This window comes from Manis pentadactyla, chromosome 3, assembly GCF_030020395.1.
Source record: "Manis pentadactyla isolate mManPen7 chromosome 3, mManPen7.hap1, whole genome shotgun sequence".
In the NCBI taxonomy this organism is placed as follows: Eukaryota; Metazoa; Chordata; class Mammalia; order Pholidota; family Manidae; genus Manis; species Manis pentadactyla.
Window position 1 is genome coordinate 168,331,712 of NC_080021.1, and position 22,917 is coordinate 168,354,628.

General features: G+C 40.3%; 1 protein-coding gene across 1 annotated transcript; it reads right to left on the reverse strand.

Moving 5' to 3' along the window:
• Positions 1 to 13,505: 13,505 nt before the first annotated feature.
• On the reverse strand, positions 13,506 to 16,363 carry CER1 (cerberus 1, DAN family BMP antagonist). Its single transcript, XM_036926635.2, has 2 exons — positions 15,863 to 16,363; positions 13,506 to 14,154 (listed from the first exon to the last, which is right to left on the reverse strand). The coding sequence occupies exons 1-2, from the start codon at positions 16,361 to 16,363 to the stop codon at positions 13,840 to 13,842; spliced, it is 816 nt and encodes a 271-aa protein (XP_036782530.2). The 3' UTR covers positions 13,506 to 13,839.
• Positions 16,364 to 22,917: the final 6,554 nt, after the last annotated feature.

Consider the following 22,917-nt stretch of genomic DNA (forward strand, 5'->3'; position numbering starts at 1 on the left):
CACCCCATCCCTGGCTGAACAGCACTTTGGGAAGTTTAAAATGTATGCAGTAATGTAGAGCTAAATATTGTGCTTGCGCACCACAGAAAGAGATGAGGTGTGGATGAAATAAATATTACCTCCTACATAAAATCTAACTCCTTATAGGATGGCATTGAAAACCCTTCACAAACTGGTCCCAAACTATCTATCCAGTCATAGCACTACCAACTTGATTCATTTACCCATCCTAGAAGGCTCTCCCTCTTCTTCTCAGATGGTCTCAAGTCTGTGCACACCTGAGAGTTAGCTCAAATCCTGATAGCCCCGAGTTCTCACCACTGCACTTACATCATACACATTGTAGCTTATTTGGGGCCCTTATGTTACCTTGTATTGCTAGGTATTTTTTAACGTGTTATATCATCTGGTTCCTGAATAAATTACAAACACTGTGAAACCTTAAAGACCTAGATCAGTGGTTATTAAAGTATGGTCACCACACCAGCAGCCATAACATCACTGGGGAACTTGTGAGAAATCCATATTCTCCACCCCTCCCCTGTATTACAAACTTTGAGGGTAAAGGCCAGAAACCTTTATTTTAAGAGGTTTTCCAGTGATTCTAGTGTTCACTTGAGTTTTGGAATTACTAACCTGAAATATTACTCCCAAAGGAATTCAATGGTAGAAATTGATTTTACTATCTGCAAGGTATATTGCCTTTCAGTTTAGGAAATAAGCTCCCTATTCATGCATACCTATGTTGGAGGTTGTGATGATTACTTTTAGCAGAATTATCCTTGATTTTCATAATTCATTTTATGTAGTAGGACTTTTGTGACTTGGTTTGTTTGAGAAGAGAGAAATAATACAGATAACTAGTAACTTTGGGGGAATAGGAAACATGGTAGAGTTTTATCCCCTAAATTCAGGTACCTGAATTGCATATTATTTTGCTTTCTGTTAGGATACTCTTCTGAAAGAGAATAGTTTGTGACGAATGATCTCAACAGGTGCCAAAATGAGAGCTAGCACAGGCACAGGAATGCACATGACAATTGGATGTGTCTGTGTTTTTCATGCCTTTTTTGCATGAATTAACCTGTTTCTCATCCAAGAGGCTTTTCTAAGAAAGTATGGAAGGATATAAACAATGGAATATTATTCAGCCATAAAAAGAAAAGAAATCCTGCCAGTTGCAACAACATGGATAGGTCTAGAGGGTATTATGTTCAGTGAAAAAGCCAGTCAGAGAAAGACAAATATCATATGATTTCACTTACTTGTGGAATATAAAAACAAAGGAAAACAGAAGGAACAAAACAGCAGTAGATTCATAGACACTGAGAAGTGACTAGTGCTTACCAAGGAGAAGAAGTTGAGGCAGAGGGTGGGTCATAATAATTCACAATCACAATAGAAGTTGGTCACGGGGACAGTAGTAGAGCATGGAGAATATAGTCAATGATTCTCTAACATCTTTCTACATTGATAGATAGTAACTGCACTAGAGGGGGTGAGGATTTAATAACATGGGTAACTGGAACCACTGTGTTGTACATTTGAAACTAACAAAAGATTGTCTATCAATGATACTTCAATAAAGAAAAAAAGAAATCATGGAAGGAAAGAAGTGGCAGGAAAAACAATCTCAAAATCATGAACTTTTTTAGCATGGGCAATTAAGAAGTACGATCAAGGAGGGCCTCTATCTATCCCTTGCACTGTAGATTAAGTCATTTAGTTCTATCATTCATGATAAACATGACTGCATTGCATTGCAACCCATATACTTAGATACCTGCATCATTATAATCTTTTTGAGGAGCTTTTCTATTTACTATAAAGATGGAGAGAAGATATGTGTCATGCACTATTGTTTCCCTCCCCAGATTTCCAAACCACATGGTGCCTGTGACTGACTGAAATGTGATTATTAATCAAACTAATACTTATTTGGGAATTGAAAAAGTAGACAAGGACAAGAAGCATCACTGCCACTGCCAGCTTAGCTTCTGAACAAAGGCACAGTCAGGGCTTTTATGTGAAATAACTCAGCCAACGACTGTGCTCCTGTGCCGTGACTGGGGAGAGTGGATTTCATGGAAATTTCCAAAAGTCAGTGCAAGTGCAGTCCCGAGTTTAATCAGGACTGGCTCTTAGCCCTTGGCAGCTTTGGGTGGATGGCATTCTCCACCTGCCCAGCTGGGTACCATGCCCTAAACACCCACATTGGATGCACATTCATGATTTCTTGGTTGCTTACAGTCCTCTCCCCCATCTGCTTGAGTGGCAGAGTGCCCATTCCACAACAGTCTAATATTCTAATAGTTGTTCTTAACTCTGTTGGGTTACACATCTCTTTGAGCATCTGATGAAAGTTTTGGACTCCTTTTCACACAGACACACACGCACAGACACATACACACACACACACATGCAGTTATATAAGTATGTATGTATACATTTATATATGAAGTTTCACATGCTGCCCCACTTTCCCAAAGTTCTAGAGGACCACAATGAAGACATGAATTTCAGGTTAAGAACTTTTTAGGATATAGAAATTAGGTAAAATAAACTGCTTTTTTATTTTTCCCCAAATATCAAGGATAACTCTAAAAAGCCACTGTGTGCCTAGGAAACAGAACCAAAGCAATGCTAAACAGAGTTACAAGCAAAGTGCTATGCGAATGTCAAAGAAGCAGATAGTAATGTCAACAAGGTGGTTCAAGAGTGGCTTCAAGGAGAAAGTTTCTTGCATCAGTCAAGTGAGAATAAGATTTTGTTTGGGATAAAGGATCCCTCCAAAATGAGGGAAAGAATAAGTAAAGGAGCAGGGACATGAAAGTACAATGGTTCACCTGGTGTGGCTTATATGTGAAATACAACAGAGAGACGAGAATGGAAGTGTAGAGCAGAGTCAAATCATGATGCACTTCAAATACAGTGCCATTTTCAATGAGAAGCCATTAAACTTTTGGAGTAGGGTAAAGACCTGCTTTAATCTGGAAAGACTCGATTAGTGAGGGCAATGGCATCATTTAAAGTAAAGCAGAGAATAGTGGGACGTCTGGAAAAGTCTGAAATCTGTTAGTGAAGCCAAGCAGTTTCACCTCAGCTTTATAGGGTCACTTAATGTTAGCTCTAAAGGTTATATCAGGATGAACCCAAGATTCTTACAGCTGGTTAAGTGCCAGTGGGGAAATGTGTCCCAGTGAATATTCAGGTGAGTTTAGAATTCAGGATGCTGAAAGAGTTAAAATGTGTTTGGAATTAAAAGAATGAAAATCAGCTTGGACTGAAAAGAGAAAAAAAAGCCCTTGCACTAATCAGGCTGAGAGGACAGACACAGATAAGGCCAGCTGCGAAGTTAATAGCAAACACTGTTTCTGCCAAGGTCATGCAGCAGTTATAAGTTACCTTAACGGCCCCTTCTTTGGGTGATTACTGACCAGTGACACCCCGCACCACTTGCTCTTTCCATTTGCAACTAGGGATACCCAGTTGCTTAGCCACCTTCATCTCATGACAACACCTAGTTCCTGCTTAATTCTGTCTTTTCCTAATTGCACCTCAAAACAAAAACCTATACAAAACTGATTTCTGCTTCCCTTAGATCATTGTCAAACTCCTTCAATAAAAGCCAAACTTACAAAAGATCCCTCACATGCCTAGCAGCTCTCCTATGAAGTGCATCTGTTGTTGACAGGCGACAGGCCTATTCCTGGTAGTGTTTGGCTGAGTAACTTTTAACAACCCATTTGATAATGATAGCCACCCGTTGTCAGGACTCAGCAGTTCTTGAGGAAAGAGGTTTCCCTTTCTGTGTCAATGGCACAATAAGGTAGCCACCATTCTCAGCAAGGAGACTCAGCAGTTTCACACATATGCTCTTCTAACCTGAGAGAGAAAGTGATGTTTGGGGGAGGTCACCCTGATCCCTCATCCTTTGGAGAGATGTGGATCAAGGTACAAGGCAGAAGGAAAAAGTGCTTTTAAAAAAATTTTCTGTGAGTTTTTAGGAACAGCTTAATTTAAGCAAACAGGATTACTTGAGTTCTGACACAGAAGTAAAATGGGTCTAGAAAGATGATGAGAAGTTCTGCCCTGGCTCAATGTAAAGAACATAAGAAAAATAGGGCAATTTTGATTGTACCAATCTGTTTACATGGTGGAGAGAGATCAAGTGAGACATTCATTGAGAGATTTCATTATAAAGAAAATAGCAAAAAGAGTTGAGGGTGTGAAAATAGAGAAGAGGAAGACAAGTTAGAACTGGGAGCTTAAAGTGTGGGGCCAGGAGCACCAGTAGAATCAAGAGTCCAAATAGGAGAATTATCTCTGGTAGGAGAAAAAACATTTACTTAATTCTCAAAATCAGAAGAAAAGGAAAAGCCAGAAAGTGACCAAGTTGGAGATTTTGAAAGCAAATGGAAGGAAGCTGAGGGTTAAAATTCAATGGCTTCCATCTCTATGTAAACACAGAACAGGAGGTGCTGAACTTTCAGGAAGGGAGAGGAAAGGGGAATGTTCAGCACCAGCAGCAGAAAGAGATAAAGAGGCTGAAAGCCACACCCCACATGGCTCAAGTGGAGACAGTGTTGACCAGGGGAATAAAATAATCTCTGAGCATTTAAGGGAAAATCCAGGTGCCAGGGGTTATAAAATTAGTACTTTCTGCTATTCCTTGTGGCTCTAAAACACTGAAGAATTCACTTTTGTCAATGATCAGCTTTGGACTCATGACAGCTATATGCAATAGATGAAAACATTTAGGTTCCCTGGACATTACACCTTTTGTGGCAGGGTGCCACAGCAGGAAGTCTCAGACCTAGCTAGTAACAATGTGGTTGATATGGGTGCAACCATAAACAGAAATGCCTGAGAAAATTCCACAAGCAATGCAGGCTTAGAGGGTTATGATGGAGAACAGCATGGGAAAAGCAAACACATAACAGGAATTCAGTGGAAGCGATGGTGGAAGATTGACCAGCTACTTAGAATGCACAGACCATGTATTGGGTTAATTAAATGCCTGTGTTGCTTTGGATTAGTGACATCTGCCAAATTGACATGAACACACACACAACTACTGCTGTTGATAGCTTTTTCTTTGCCCCCTTAGTCAAGGAATAACTTTCACTGTAACTGCATTACACACAAAAAAAGTCATTCCCAAGCTCATGCCTGTTCTAGCAAGCAACCTCCAACCTCCTAGTTCACTCCACCTTTTCCTATTTCACTTTTGGTGTTTAGGAAGAACATGGAGATATGACCCAATGGAACCATGTAGGCAAGCATGAAATGAAGTCGACCTTAGTTTAGAAAATCCTGCACCCAGAAATCATCCCTAGGCCTGGATTTGTGAAAACCAGCATTCCGAGAGAACCTTTTCTGAAGCAATCTGACCACAGTGTGCTGTCATTCAATAATTGCCATTGGAATCACCAACTGTCATCATAAAATCTTTTACAGGCCCAATGTAAACATTAAAGAGCATGTTAAATTACACTGTGTGCGGCAACAGCTGATGCTGTTTTATGGAGACCATATTAGAGAGTGTGCAGAAGAATCACACTACAATTCCCATGGTCCCTATTTCTTACAGCTCCCCTGAAGCATGATGCTGGGTCACAGTTTTAACTCTTTAATCACAGCAGAGAATCATTCAACTGATTATTTCCACTGAAACAAATCTTATTCCTTAAACCAGGTGTATCCTTAATGCTGCAGATACCCATTTTGTACACTCACCTATCAACTTTCTATTGTAAAACTGAGGGCAGAGGATTTGAAATTTCCCAAAGCAGGAAAGAACATTTCACCTTTCTCAGTTAAAACCAGTGTGTGAGGTTGTCCAAAGAGTTGTCTGACCTGTCTGACTTCTCTTAGACTCTGTGTCAAGTGGAATGGACATTCTGGCAAGATGGGACATTTGTCTGCCCTGATTTGTGAAGTCTACCTGGAGTTCAAGATTTATTTGAGTTGTCCCTTGAGTCCTGCTTGCTCCCCAAAGATCTCCTCCATTCGAAACCTTAATGTCTGGAACTTGTACCTCTATACTTGAGAAAGATCTAGAAGGTGTCTGTTAAAAGACAAATCACTAGATGATATTTTGGAAATACTGTTAATTTTCTTAGGAGTGATGATGATATCATTATTCTTATTATGTAGGAGAATATCCTCATTCTTAGGAGATGCATGCTGGAGTATTAAGGGTGAAGTATTAATTTACTTTCAAACTGCCCAAAAATATAAAAACATATAGTGAGTACACATACACCTTCATACAAACTGAGAGGTAAAGAAAATATGGCAAAATGTCAATTATAGAATTAAGGTGGCAGTTATAGAGATATTCTTGGTGCTATGTTTTTTCAACTTTTTTCTATTTTTGAAAATCTTTACAAAGTAGAAAACTGAAGATTGCTGTGCATGTCTCAAACCCAGTGAATCAGACTTCCTGGGTGTGGAACCTAGGAAGCATTGCTTGTGAACACCCAAAGTAAATTTTAGGCACACTAATATTTGAGACTTACTGAATTACAGTGCTAAATGCTAATGGAGGAATAAGTACAATAGGTATGTGATAAAAAGAGCAACTTATTTGGGGGAGAAGTATCAACTCAAACACCTCTATTTCCTCTGGGCAAAGAAAATGCAATTTGGTTAACAGGGCAAGAGTAATGACACTCATGAAACACATAGAAATGAAATTTGAAGAGCTTGGAAGACGGTTTCAGTGGAGAACACAGGAGAATCAAGAACAGCACGATATTCTTGTTTTAGAAGAAATCCAAGCAAGTGTTCAGAATTCCTGTGACCACAAATCTTCAGTGACTCCCATCTCTTCATTATCTGGCCTGGTGGCAAAATCACTTGTGAAACTTAAAAAATATATCAACTATTGCCTGCTGGCCCCAATCCCTACCTCCACCCATTGGAACAGAATATCTCTATTTTAAAATCTCATGGGTAATTCTAGTACACAGCCAAGGTTAAGAAGCAGTCACCTGTAGAATGAAACCCAAACTCTCCAGCCAGGTAAATTCCATCTCCTGAAGAGCAGGAGCCTGTCACAGCCATCTTGGTACCTCAAGGGGTCAGCACAGTGTCTGACACTAAATAAATGTTAATTGGATGAATATATTGGTGGGCTAGATAGATGAATAGACATGATTCAGGAGTTCTGGGTAATTGTAGAGAATGGGTTCTTGAAATGAAGGTGAAAGAGGGAAAGGAGCCAAGGGTGAGATCATAGGAAGAAAGGGGGAAAAGTAGGTGCCAAAGAAAATTCCACCTGCTTTACAATTTTCCTTACAGCTATGCCAGGACTTACAGTCTCCTTTGCAGACAAGCAAAAAAATGGGGGGGGGGAGTATTTTTATGATATATGCACTTTGGGGACCCATCAGTTATAGATTCACACTGTGTTCTCATGGTCCTGTAAAGCTCCAGGATATTGCTTCTTCTTTGTTCAAAGACACCACTAAATCTGGTAGGTCCCAGGCCCTGTGAAAGGGTCTTTCTCTTAGTGTCTAACTTGGGCTGGTTTAAGAACCAATGTGAAATCTGTTTATACATTTAAGTTTTCACCTACTTCTTGCGTGAGGTTTGGGCAGGATACAAGTTTCCTTTTAGTAATGGGATTGTGACTTATAAAAAAGTGCTCACTGGAAATTCTTGTTCTTTGGATATTGGGCATAAATAGGTGTGTTTCCCTTAGCCAGTAGACAAGAGGAAGTTGTGATAATCTCTCTGAGAAACATTCACCCAAGTCCCCACCCACAGATGGGTCACTGATGATTGTTTTTTTAGGAGAAAAGGAAGAGGAACAAAGCAGAGTAAGGGGGGAAGGTAGGCAATAAAATAAAACCCTGAGCTCTCTCCTGGAAATGTGGGTGGGTAATTTGGGCCTGGCTTTGGGAAACTAGTATTACAGGAAAGTCCTTTGCTTATGGTATTATTACTCACCCATTTCACCACTGCAAGCTCCTGACTGTAAGCATTAGACTAAGCAAGGTGAAGAGGGCCCACTGAAGTGTATTTCAAATCCGTTTTGTTCCAAAAATGGAAACTTGACTTTCCTCAGGTCTGATCAGAAGAGGCACATGGTTCCAAGGTTTCTTCCAGCTCCTCTGGCCTCCGTGTTTTCTCTCCATTCCAATTCGTCATACTCCGGACCCTCTCCCCTGAAGTGTATGCATACCCACAACATTTGTGCACATTTCAGTGGGCTCATGAGTTGTGAACCCCTACCATCCTCATCTGCTCAAAAATCAAAAACTCCCTATCACCTACCAAATGTTGGCTGCCAGGCAAAACTCCCCACACTAAGTACACTGTCTATACTTCCAAGAGTGGCCCCCAAAATTCATTCATTTAGCATTCACATACTGGCCATTTATCCCTTATAAAACATTAAAATTATACATTTTGTGTATGTCTATATTTATGTATATGCACAAATATATGAATATTGCAAAAAAATATGCAAAAAAATATTGATATATAAATATATTTTTTCTATATTTAATACTATAGAAAATAATATAAATATTATATAAAACATAAAATATTATACTAGAAACAGAGGGGTAACAAAGACGTATAACATAAGACTTGCTGTTAAGTATACAATCTAGAATGATAAGATAGGTAGATAAATAATGACAAGTTAGGTGGCAATGGCTGTGGCAGTGTTGTTTGTCTCCTGAGCAGCATCTTCTCTTTATTCCTTGCTGTCAGAGCAAAGATTTTGTTTAATTATCTTCAATATAACTGATTTTATTCAGCTCTTTTAAAGGGATACAAATGGGAAAGAAACCCTTTTTCCTACTCTGGAATTTGGTGTGTGAATGGTGAAACATGATGTCTAGAACTGCAGCCATCACATGTGATGGAGGGGAGTTTCAATTTGTAGAGGACAGACCACAAATGACAGAACAGAGAGATGGCAGGAGCCTGAGTCCTTGATGGAATGGTAGAACTTCTGACTTGACCAACCAGAGACTTAGCTGATTTCCAGACTTCCTGTTAGTGAAACGATAAATCCCTTTATAATTTAAGATATTCTGAGTTATGTTTCCTGGTATTTGTACTGAAATAATCTCATTGATATAAGTGCCTTAAGACAGGTATGGATAATGAGCTTTGAGAATCAGAAAAGGAATAGACTACTGGATGAATCAGGTGTCTAGAAATGTATATATGTGTATGCATATGTATGTATGTGTATATATACATATATATGTGTATGAATATATGTGTATATAGAAATACATATACTTTTTCATTCTTTTATCTTTGCTATCTTGAGACAATGCAGCATAATAGGAAAGATCTGGGACTTTAGATTAATTCAGCTACTGCTACACCCCAGTAGTGGTACTTCAGGAAAGTCATTTAATTTATATGATCCTCAGCATTCTCATCTGTAAAATAATACAGCACTCCCTACACCATAGGTTTCATGAAAGTTAAATAAAATTATGTATAGAAAGTGCTTGACATGGTGCCTGATACATGATATACCTTCCACATATACTATCTACTGATATTGTTTCTTTTATGCAGACAAAAACTATTTATTGAGTACCTACTATGTGCTGGACACTTACTTAAGCATTGATTACAATGGTGAAAGAAACCCAATATGATCCTTGCTCTCCTGGAGCTTATGATTTGACTAATGACACAAACAAAGGTATGATTATAACCTGAAATGAGTGCTATGAAGTGAAGGTATACAGTGCTTCAAAACCATGTAACAGGTGGCCTTAATCTGTTCTGGGGGTTAAGGCAGGCTTCACTGGGAAAGCTTGGGACTGGGGGCATAGAGGGGGTGATCATCAATCTAGCTTTACAAATGCAAATACATTTAGTTACTTGTTTCTAGACTGTAAACTTTTCAAGGTCAGGAATTACATGCAAATAATCATATACTCCTTTATATTCTTTGCACCCAACAGAGTGACCAGGTTCATCACAATCACAGATACTTGTGAACTGAGTGAATGCAACTCTCTCTCACTCTCCTTGTAAAAAAAAAAAAAAAGATTATAAAATGTCTATTTCTAGAAGATGAGGAATAGAAAGCACCTGAACATATAGTAAAGGCTCAATAATTGGTAGCTCATTAGTATCGCTATCATTATTGCTTTATGCTTTGCATATATTATCTCTGCCAATGTATTGCAAGTACCGGGGTGGAGGAAATGTGTCTTATTTGTCTTTGGTTAACCTAGGGTTCTCAGCACAGTGTCTTGTATGGAATAAATTCTCTGTAAAAATTCAGAAAATACACGACATTCTTAATTAGGAATTAACTTGACAGGGTAAAGAAATTATGTACATTGGAAAGATAAATTATCACAGCTAAATTAACTACTCTCTTTGGGACTACTTAATGCCAAGTTTCTAGAAGAGACATAAAATGCACATTTAAAAAAAACCTCTAAAACATGTTGTAAAAACAAGCCAGAATCCTGTGTGGAGGAAAAAATTAGCTGTAGAAAAGTTCATATTAATATCATGCATGTAATTAAGAGCTCATTGCTTTAACATCATCCTGTCAAAGACTACTCAATCTAAGGCAACTAATCTCTAATGCACTTCCCTATTTTAATTCTTTGCATACCACTTATAGCCACCTGATATTTTTTCCTTTCCTGCTGGTCGATAGATGAACTGACCATTTCCTTTCCTGCTGGCCGATAGATGAATTGACCAATTACCAAATTGCTTGTCTCCCCCGACTAGAACATAAGTTCTACAGGAGCAGGGACCTTGTTTGACTTGTTTCCTAACTATTTTCACAGCACCAAGAACTGTATCTTGCACATAGCTGGTAGGCAAATAAATGCCTACTGAATGAAAGTGCATATATATGAAAATAACACTATGTGTTATTTCTGGATGTGTAAAATTATAAAAGGATATTGGAAGTACAAACAGGTATCTTGGGGAGATGTTGAGGGGTCAAGGGCTTGGAGAACAGAACTCAGCATGGTAGGTAGAGGGGACTTCACTTGCATGTGAAGTGGCTTATTTCTTTTAAAAAACAGATTCGAAGCACAAGATAATAAACTGTTAATTATTCTGGTGGTGAGAATTTGAGTGTTACGTTATTCTTTGCGCTTTTCTGTGTCTTCAATTTCTCAAAACAAATTTTTTAGAAGTCTGAAAGGAGAAGAGTGAATAGCCCTTTGTGGTTGTACAGGATGTAAAGCTCTCTGATGTGCTGTTATCTACCCTTGATCATCAGAGTAATTTTGAAGTGATTATTATCAGCCTTGTTTTATCCAGGAGGAAAATGAGAACAAGATTGATGAGGGGGTTTGCTGTGACCACCTCTGAAGTCAAGGCAATGCTTGTCTGAGAACCTTCCTAGGGATGATTTCTCTTTCAAGAGATAACATCAGCGTCCTTTAAATATAAGAGCTAGACAAGAGGTAAAAAGAAATTAGCTTTGAAGCCTATAGTCAAGAGACCTACAGGAGTTAAATCTAAATTGATGGACAATGAATGAGCATAAAAAATATTTTAATACAAATAGAAAATATGCTCCAAACTATCTTAAGCAAGTTGCTTAAGCTTTTAAGGCTTATTTTCTCCACCTGTAAAATAGGGTATTTACACACCTCATGAAATTTTTTTGAGGATTACATAATTTATCTACTTACAGATTACATCAATTCTGTAATATATGTAAAAGATGCAGCACAGTACCTGGCATTAATAGATACTAGGTATTTGTGTGTTTCCTCTTGATTTCTTATGTTCTCATGTATTATGTCAAACAATTGCCAATTGTCTTTTTGTAATTTAAAATATTTGAATATGGGCAACTTTTGAGATTCATGCTATTACTCTATGAATGTGAGCTCTGATATCCTTCTGAGCTCTCTCATCTTGAATTCACATGTGAGGGAAGAGCAAACCAGAGTTTAAATAAAACTGATGATTGTTTGGGCTTGAGAGTCTATTTGCAAAGATAAAAGGGATTTGCAAGGGTGTAAGGAGGAGAAGGATGGTCCAATTGGCAGAGATAGGTTTACATAATCAGGAGTAGGCAATTGCAAACTAGACAGCTGCTCAATAGCTTTTGGCACCAAAATATATTGACCAGCTGGGATATCATTAATGCTGAACAGTTTTATCCTTATGACCATATCTTGGCCAGTTAGGTTGTCTTTGACCACCGAAGAGTATAATATATTCTGATGTAAATGCCACATGTGTATCTATGTGGCTTATTCTATTACATTGAGGTGTTATAGAATATACACTAAATATAAATGCATTCTCTTTCTTGGAACACCAGGTTAGATGATGTGATTAAAGAGAAATAGAATTAAAATACACATTGACTTTAGAAGAAGCCATTATTCTGGGAAATACTTTTTTATGCATCCTGAAAATAAAGGGATCTAAATAATTTTTAAGATGAATACTTTGAAGAATGATTATAGAAAAATAAATATGGCTAGGGAAAGCCAGGTCTGCAAAATGTACACATACAAGTAAATAGAGGGAGAAATGTAATCACTAAAGACAGTGATTGAAGGACATTAACAGAAACCTGCTTGAAGTGTCAGAAGAAACACTTGAGTCATTGTCATTAGCCTTTGAAGCCAGTTCAAAAATGCCCTAGCTGGGTAACCTCCAGATAGTGCCTTAGGGCCTTTAAATTATGAGACAGGCAAAACAGATAAGGACAAATTATAAGACAACTGACTGCCACAACATTTCCCAGAATGCTTCATTACCTAAAATTTAATACATTAAAGTATTCACAATATTCTCAGAACTTGCAATTGCGGCATTTGCAGAACAAAGTTTGTCACACAAAATTTTTATGCAGTAGCTAGCCAAACAACAGTCACCCACACACAGAACCCTTCCTACTTAATCCAAAACGCACACAGATGAAGGATTTCACCTGTCAGTTGTGTCCATTTTAACTCATTTGAAGTTTATTTAATTTGACATCTACTGGAATTATTTAATTACTTTCATCAGCATCTCTGGATCGACCTCTAAACCTGGTACTGATCATATCTTTTTTCCTTCCCTGCAATATAGGTACTTGCTTGGTTACCAATGATTGCTCCTCATCCCTCTGTAAACCACTCAGAGTAACATCACTGTGTCTTCTTCAGAGCCAAAGGCCTGACATTAAGAACTTTATATGGGAAGTATCACAAACAATGAGGCACCCCAGAAGGTTACTCTTTATGTCTATGGACCTACTTAATCATCTGATAGAAGTCAACTAAAACATTTCATGTGATGTGAAGGCAACTACAAGTATGAGGAATCCCTTCTACAAATAATATGTATATATATACACACACACACACACACACACACACACACACACACAGTATGGATTATATATATATATATATATATATATATATATATATATATATATATATATAAAACAAGCTATTAAAGAAACCATTTATGGTCTAGTTTGTTTCTTTTCTTTCTTCAGATGGCGCACTTCCCCTAAATCTTGGAGACAACAGATCATGGGACATCCCTAGTGGAAGGTACTCTAGCGACCATCTAGTTCAAGTCCCTCATTTACAGATGAAAAATTTGAGGTGAAGAAACCTCTGCAACTTGTTATCATCCTATGGCCAGTTAGTGGCAGAGCCAAGACTATATCCCAAATGAGTACTCATAACTAGATGTACACTGTTTCCTCTAAATTGTTCTATTGTACTACTATTCAAACCATCTTTCCCTTAAAATGTTATCTACCCATTAAACTTTTCCCAACAGAAGAGTCAGTAACTTTGCTATTGTGGTTTTGCTTCACAAAGATAACAGGGGGACAGCTGATTAAGTTGCAAATCCTGGGATAAAGGGATCCTGTGCATGAAATTCTGCCTGGGAGCCTGCTTGTAGGAGGTGTCCATGTTCATGCTCCATCTTCACCTTGCACTGACATTCCTCCACCAGCATCACCACCTTGGCCACAGGGGCCAGGCCAGTGCAGTTCAGCTGCAAACGCATTGTAGTGAACTTGGCAGGTGAGCAGTGGGAGCAGAAGGTATGGGGCTGCTGCGCAGCTCCAGGAAAACGAACAGACCCACACTTGCCAAAGCAAAGGTTGTTCTGTACAACTACTTCCTCACAGTCTTCATGGGTGACGGTCTAAAAGGCAAACACATCTTCATTAAATTATCTTGAGTAATTTTGATTAACACACATGATGCAGAAGGTACATAGACTGTCAGTCTGATGATACTTTAGACTAACATTTCAAAAATCACTGATTTTAGATATTTCCCAATATCTAGATGATAGTATCTTTAAGGGCACAGAATCACTTGAACTAAATTTCTTTTGTGGAGTTATTAATAAATTAGACTTTCAGATATCCCCAATATAAAAATAGTTTATTCTACTTTTTGGATACCAAACCTTAAGAAATTTTGTCTAATTGAATGCTACCAGTTGAATGCTACAACTACTGATGACTAGCTTCTTAGATAAGTAAGCTGCCGTACCTTTCTACATGTCCCTGTGCATTGTGCATAACAGATTCTCCATACGTGTTTGTTCAGTTTTGCGCAGAATGGATCAGAACCTCATGAGTTTAATTCTATCCTATTTTTCAGGACCTATAGTACATTCAAGTCTTTGAACTTGCATGGAGCAAAATTGCAACACATATGCCTGCAAATCATAAAGCACTACATCCCCTTTGCCTCTCCAATAACCCCACACACCTAGCTTTATGTGCCTTGAAATACATGAGTTAAACACCTTGATTTTAATGCAATTAGTAATAGAATTCAATATAAGAGTTTCAAAGGAAATTTGACTGCACAAGTCTTAGAAGCAATTTTCTAATTGCCCATGACCAACAAAGCAGTCATTATTATTTGATAGTTGATGTGTCATTGCTGCATCTTCTTGCCTTCACAGGCAGATACTTAACTGCCTTGCACAGTCAATTACCTTATAACATTGCCTGCTTAATTGGTTAGCATTACTGGACTGTAAAATTTACCCTGCATTGCTTTTGGTTCAGTATCCTCATGTTTAAGAACCCGATAGAATTTCTTAATTGTAATTTAACATTGTAGCATGGGGGTTGCCAGGACTGACTGGAGGAAGGTGAGAGTAGGAGGCCCCATTCTCTTAAAAGGTGTGGAATCCATCAGGACAACCACAAACTAGCCAACACAATGAATCAGGACATAGGTGTTTCTAAGGGGTGGAAATCAAGATTATTTTATGAAAGCTTATAAGAAAATAAGTTAAATTCCTTTTTGCTACATAATATTAGAAATGATATGGCAACTTCAGCCTGACAATCTTATTTTATGAACCTGTGAGGTAGGTAGGTCTGAAATACAAGGATTGAGACCATCATGCATGTGTGGGAATGTTTGGGGAGGAGGCCAGCGTAGCCCCCCTTACCTGCAGGTGGAGTCGAACTGCTCACCCCCATCCTAACAGTGTAGAGCCAGAGCCAGAGAGAAGTTCTGATGAATGCTCTAAATTCCCAGTTTCCTAATGAGAGTACAGTCTTACTATTTCTCTGGGTAGACTATCCCTGAGATAAAAATAAATAAAACCCCATAAAACAAAGCTCCATTAATATGACTGATTATAAATATTGGCAGTACCTTGATACCATTTTTGCAGCATTTCCAGAGCACCAAAAAACAACGGGAAGGCTAGAAGGAAATTTAGGGAGTGTGACCACCTTTGCCAAATCCTGCGGCAGAAGTCCGAAGACCAAATCTAGGAGTTAGGCGAGACTCAGGCTTCTGGCAGCCTCTTGCCCTGCTCTCCACCTGTCCCAGCTGCCCACACCCTTCTTGACCCCCTCTGCCCCCGGAACAAATACCTGGTCAAAGGGCACCGTCCTACAGGTCTCCTGATGCACCTCATGACTTTTGATAGGCAAGATGACCCCCTGAGAAGCTGGACTCATTCTGAACATGAAGTGGTGCCAGAATTTCTTGGCTTCTTCCCGAAGAGGAGATTTCTCCATTTGTGTCCCATCCTTGGGCTGCGGGAGGGCCTGGGTCCCGGGTGGGAAGTGCCCACTGACCACGTCCCGGGACGCGTGCAGGTCTCCTTCAGGCCTCCTCCAGAGCCTGCCAAACCTGGACAGCATCTTCTGCCTCTGCCTCTGGCCTTCCCCCGGCCGGGCACCTATCAGGTGTGGCACTGCAACAAACAGATCAGGCTTCTCAGCCTCCTCCTGGTTGCCTGTGGCCAGCCCTCTGCGATTCCTTTCCAGCGGCACGAGAGGAGCAGCACTCTGACTGGAGCGGCCTTCCGGGTGCCACGTAGCTTTCCCCAGAGGCAGGAGCACCAGCAGCTGGAGGAGCAGGAGACGCATGCTGGCGGGGCCCTGGCTTTGTGCAGGTGCACAGGCGGTGAGGCCCAAAGCACAGCTCACCCTCCACAAGACTGCGGGCAAGGAGAGCCTATATATAGATACCTGCTTGTAGGCTGGGAAGGCAGGTGGTCAGTGGCCAGGCAGAGTAAACACATTTACTGTTTGCTTCAATTACGGAGTGCTAATGGCCTTTGGTTTTGTGTATCTTAGAAGACCCCAGTGAAAGCCTTGAGCCCAGGGGGTAATTAGCTGACAGTGTATCCGCTGAGATTTGAGAGCCCTATTAGGGAAAACAACACATTCTTTGCCCGGATTTCCCATCACTGTTACTAGAAGCAGGACCAGAGTCAGTTTATCAGATAAAAATTACAGGCATCCATTTAGCAAAAGCCCAGGCCTTTAGGCTCTACACACACACACACACACACACACACACACACACAGGGCCAAAAAACCATATCAAAATCGGAAGGAAAGAAAAGGAAGAAATAAGAGAATGTTAACTTTGTTTCACAGAGGACTCTCCCTCTTACTTCAATGTAGTTGGGGTTCTTGATTTTTATATGGTAGCAGAGTAAGGAGAAAACACTCTCCTTCCCCCCAGGTGGAAACTCACAGTTTCCAAGTTAATCCCCTCACCCTGAGAATCAAATAATCAGTGCTAAATTTCACAACTGGTCAGTCATCAGATAAACTCTCTCAATTGTTCACAAATTTCTGAACCGGATCCTAATAGACTGACAGCTCTTCAGTCTTCAGTGAAGGGAAATGTCTACCTCCAACCATCCTATGATTTTTTTTTTCTTGCTCTAAACAAAGAGCCAGACTTGAAAAAGTGGATTGTAAGAACCAGACTTGATAGCTCTGGACACGAAGTTGGCTGGCCAATTCTTTCCCTTACAGATACACACCATCTTCCTTATTCTACAGCAATGTATGTATAGCTTAAATAAAGATGGAGAGAAATACGAGGCTTCAGAGATGAAGGAAAATTTGTTAGAGGACTGTCATTCCAAAATATTATAAATCAGGCAAGGGCATGAGAAATAAACATAGCTGCAAAACTGAAACCCTAGAATTGAGTCCAAGTGACCCTCTATACCGTTTGAACAGTATTTCCAATGGGAATCAATCCAATACTTGCTTATAGTTTCCTCTTATAATTTCATCACTATAGGCCTTGCTTTCAGTAACACGCATAATCCTGGAACATTTCCCCCTGTTTTCAGTACTGATTAAACTTCTTTCCAAGAGGTGATCCATTGGAATCACTTTTTTAGATATCTGTATTCTTTTTAATAACCTTACCTGATTTCTGTGGGATAAAGCCTCAAGTCCCTTTCCCTACAATAATGAACTATTTTTAAATGAACCATCAATTTTCCAGAATTCCATCAGAAGAGATATATTTTCTTGTACCAAATATCCACAGAACCTGGCTAATATTAAGTAAGGTACAGTTGATCCACAATAAATAAGCATTGGTATTTGCCATTTTTAAAAAAATCTTTCAGTGGCCTGCTATTTGAATTTCTTAATTCTGTTCAGCTCTCCAATGCAATAAGTTTTCCACAGTGGGCTGCTCTGCCCCCAATTATAAATATTATATGGAAGGAAGCTATGACATGTTTCCTGATTCCTTTTAAACTTGACTTTGTAGTGCCTGAGGCTCCCTTGCCATCAATCACAATACCCAGCATTTCCCCAAACCAGAGAGTCCACTCGGGTTCTCAGGTTGCTCAGCTCTGAACAGAGGATGCAATTCAAATAATTTTTATTGAATTAAAGTTTGTGGAAGCCTCACTCTGTGGACCAAGCTTCATGTTAGACACCAGAAAATGATAGAAATAATAAAAAACTGGGTTGCTGCCCTCAAGCAGGTTGTACAGTCTGGTGGTATCATACATTTTATAATTTCCCCGTATTAGCTGTAGGGATGTCAGTATCCATTTTTAACCTTTAGTCCTGAACTCCCCTTCTTTTGATCCAAATTTTTGTGCTACAAATGTCATTTAAAAATTACCCATGGAGAACTTGTTTTTGCTGTTTAGTTACTCCTTTTGAGAAAATGTGCAAAGATCTTGAGGGCTAAATCTAGCAAAGTGAAGTCTTCAGTGATGAGGACTGTGGTACATAAGTCTGTCTTCAATCCTGGTCTTGTACAGCTAAGGGCAGATGACATTCACCTGTCACCCCTGTGTCCTTTCATCAATTCTAAAGCTATGTAAGTGATGCACTACAGTTTACTCTTAAGAGCATAAACATTCTGTAGCTTTTAGCAAAAAATGCTACCTCTGTGGGTGTTCAGTGATACAGGCATCTAGTTACCTCCCAGTTTGGATGAAGCCAAATAGAGGCCTGGAGGAGGCCGCCAGACATAACAGGAAGCTGTTGCATGGGGAGAACACGACAGAGCTGTTGCATGGAGAGAGCACCACAGATTGAGCACCAAATACCATGGTAAAGCCAGGTCTGAGCTTACCTGAGCTCAAGCCTTCTGAGTCCACTTCCCAGGACAACCTCAGGCCTGCATGAGAGCTGGAGGGGCCAATTTCATAAGTCACTCCTTCCAGTTTACAACGCATGCTCAGCATGATCTGAAGTCTCCCATGACAGCTCAACCTGGTTTCCCAGCACTAGGATGTCTTCAGGACCCAGGGGAGCTCCCGTGTTTCTGTGGGAGGATACTAACACGTTTTTTGTTCCTCTTGCTGACTTTCAGAGGGGAGCCAAAAAGTGGTTTAGTGCTCCCTGAGGGGAAAGAGAGGGGCTAAGTTCTTTCCTGAAAACCCCAGAACTACCCTTCTCAACAAAAGGTGAGAAGCAAGGCTCGGGGAGGAGGTAGGCACAGAGTTAAACTGAGAGACATAAAAGGGAATAGGGGCCGGCAGACCTGTGGAAGAAATCTGCTTAGGGTGAATGTCATTGCCTCTCACTACCTCTCTTTCCAAAATAGAGAACAGCAACACTGTCACAGCAGTTTAGATTACTTATAAAGAATCCTAAGTAGAGTTGAATCTTTCTCTTCTTTTCCAAAAGACAAGAAATAGAGCCGACCAAATAGGGTAAGTGGTTTCTCCTTAAACCCTTTATCATGATTTAGTTTAGTAAAGTACTCAAAACATGGAATCCCCACTCCCCCTGCACTCCCTCCCTTGCCGCTTTCTATGGGAAGAACACATTCCCCCAAAGGTGCTCCTCTTACTGGATGCACTCATACATCCAGCCATACAACACACACACACACACACACACATGCACATACATACATGTTTTTTTACAACAAATATTTGAGTGCCAGTTCTGAGCTAGGCCCTGGGGATAAAATGGTGAAGGTGTCCTTGTCCGGGCCTAGAGGAGTTTGCAATCTACAGAGAGAGTCCACTTTACTCAAAGTTACACACTGAAGCCTAGGCAGGTACCATTCCTGTACTAACCAGGATCTCCAAGCAGATTCAAATCCCCAAAGCACAGTGGGTGTCACATTGCATTTCTGCTAGTTTTATTCAAGAAATGTTTGTTGAGTGCGAAGAAGTTCAATGGATGTTGTGCAATAATTTTATTTTTGATTAGGTAATAAATAGACACAATAAGAAAATACAAAAAATATAAAAAAGCATACAGTGAACAGTAAATCTTCTGACTTTCCAAGCTTCCTGTCTACCATGGAGGCAATCACTGTAATCAACTTATTTATATTCACTCTTTTAAAATTGTCACCTACTATGGGTTGATGTCCCCCCCAACCCCATTTATATGTTGAACTCTTAACCCCCAGTACCTCAGAATATGACTTTACTTGGAGATAGGGCTTTTAAAGAGGTAATTAAGTAAAATAAAGCCATTAGGGTGGACTCTAATCCAATAAGACTGGTGTCCTCATTAGAAAGGAACTGGGACAAAGACACATACAAAGAAAAGGCCATGTGAAGATGGAAGAGAAGACGGTGGTCCGCGAGCCCAGGAGAGAGCCTGCAGGACACACTTACCAACACCTTGATTTTGGACTCCAGCTTCCAGAACTATGAGAAAATAAATTTCTGTTGTTTAAGCTTCCCAGTCTGCAAAACCTTGTGATGGCTGCTCTGGAAAACTAATACATCATCACAGGAAAACAAAATATGTAGCCAAGAGAAAAGGACAAAGGCCCAATGGTATAGCGCACCACAAAAATTCCCCATTTCTACTTGTAGGCACTGATCCCTGCTGACATTGGAAGGTCAAATGATTCTGTTCACAGTTTCAGTTTCTTACTGCTCTCTGTCCAAAACACTCCCACACCATGGAGAAGCACTTTATGTTTTGCAACTGGGGAGATGTATGTCTATTACTGTGCACAATGGACAATACTTACATTTGACTAATCAGCTACTTACCAAGACTGCAGATAGGGCTCCTGCAAATCTGAGAAGCAGGCCACAGCAGGTGAGGCACCTTCCCCATCTTCCCCCCACCCATCCATCCCCCACTGCCCACAGCCTCCACTCACTGCCAGTCCAGGATGCCTCCACTGATGCCAAACCTCTGTCCTGTGCCTTCTTCCCCATCCTTAACATTTACCCTGCTCATGTTTCATTCTGCAGAAAGCTGCTCTCAGACAAAGTAATGTAAGTGGAAGTATCTACACTTGAAGCCAGAAAAATTTTATCTGATTCCTGGGCCTGCCTTACAGCTTGTAAGCTACATGATCTCAGGTATTTACTTTCAGGTCCCTAAACCCTGCCAGAAACAATACCTGCCTGCCCTGCCTTCCCCATCTGGCTCATTGCATTTCTTTTCACTTCTAATCCTAGTGTCACTCTGGGTGGCTTCAGGGTCCACATGGATGGGTCCAACCAGTGACATACCTCAGTATTACACCATGTCCCCTTCACCAGCCTGGCTGACATGTGATGACCCTCCTCTAACTGGCCTCCGCACCTCCTCTACATTCTGACCCCAGTGCTTCCTAGGAATTGCTCCGCCTCTAAACTGTGTTTCACGTCCCACTCTCTGATGACAAGATTCTGTTGTTTCATTTCTCTCCCACGGTCGTTTCCATGTATCCTGACTTATCCTTATAACAGTACCACCACAGTTGTAGATAAATTATTTCTGCGAACACTTGTTTAACATCTGTCTCCACTTCAGATTTTAAAGTCCATGAAAGCAGAGGGTATGTCTTTCTTACGCACCATCTTAGGCCCTCAAACAGTTCCTTCCACATAGTGGCTGCTCAAAACTATTGGTTTAAAAATGAGTGAATGCAGATCTGCATGTTCTCCAGGCTTCCCTGCCTTCCCTCTCCAGCTTGGATTCATGGCGCACCCTGTCCAGCTTCTGCAGTACTCCCATCTCTCTCGCCTCTTTTCCTTCTCTTGCTCCCATGGAGGACAATTCCAGCTCCAGAAACACGTAGCAGTCTACTTTCCCTGGACCGTATCTGGGCTGTGGAGTGCTGACAGCAATGATAAAATGGCAAACATGGATTCTGCATAAATTAACTATCTCCCATCTTAACCTTCCACTCTGCCCAGCAATCTTTCTTATTACACTAGTCAGCTCTCTTCATTTTCCATATATATTATTCAAAATTATCTTCTCTAATTATCTCAGACCTTTGGCTGCTCTACGTCTTTCATCACTGCAAATGTCCTCACCCCTTCTTCCACAGAGAAAGGTAGATGCCATCAGCTAGGAGACTCTCTTCCCGTTTGACCATTCACCCATACCAATTCATTTCTCCTTTCTGCTCTACTCCCAGAATTCCGTCTGTTCCAACCTACTTTACCAGAAAGTTTCCCCCACTGTCATCAAACTCCCTACCCTCCACTGCTGCCTTCCGTCAGCATTATAAAATGTTTGCTTGCTTTGAATCTTTTAAAAAAGTCTCTTGGTTTTTCATAAAAGTTTTAAGGCTCTGCACTTCAGTGTATCCTCTACCTTCACAGGTAAATTGTGGAAAGAATTGTCCACACCCAACCTCCACTTTTAAAAGTTTCAAAGTTAATACTTGTACTATCAACCTAATGACATCCAGCTTTGTGCCCCAGCACTCCCTTTAAATCCTTTTTCTGAGGATCACCATGCCTTTTTGTCGCTACTGGAACTCTCCAACATTAACTCACTTCTCACAAATTTTGTCCTAAATAGAGAAAGAAAGGGAGGTTGGAGTGGGCAAATGAGCCACGAGAATCCTGCAGTTTTAAGCTACAAGAGCAGGCCAATGGACAATACTTACATTTGGAAAACAAATGTTTTCCATCCAGCTGCCATCCAGGCAGCTCCCTGGGTAGTAGAAGATTTATAAGGGAGTCATCTCAGCTATAACACCAGGGTTTCCTGGGTGTCTGGAAGCCAGGTCCCCCCTTTACTCTGCCATTTAAAATACCTCAGGCTTGGCTTAATTTGAGTACACAAGTGTCCTCCTGAGCAGGGAGTGAAGGCTCATTGGAAGCAAGGTCTCTGCTGGGGATTGCAGTGTTGCAACTTGGAGAACAGGAATTATGTTTATTGCACGATTCTGTTTCTTTCCTGTTCCTGGCCCTTCACTCTACACTTAGGAGGCTAATGAT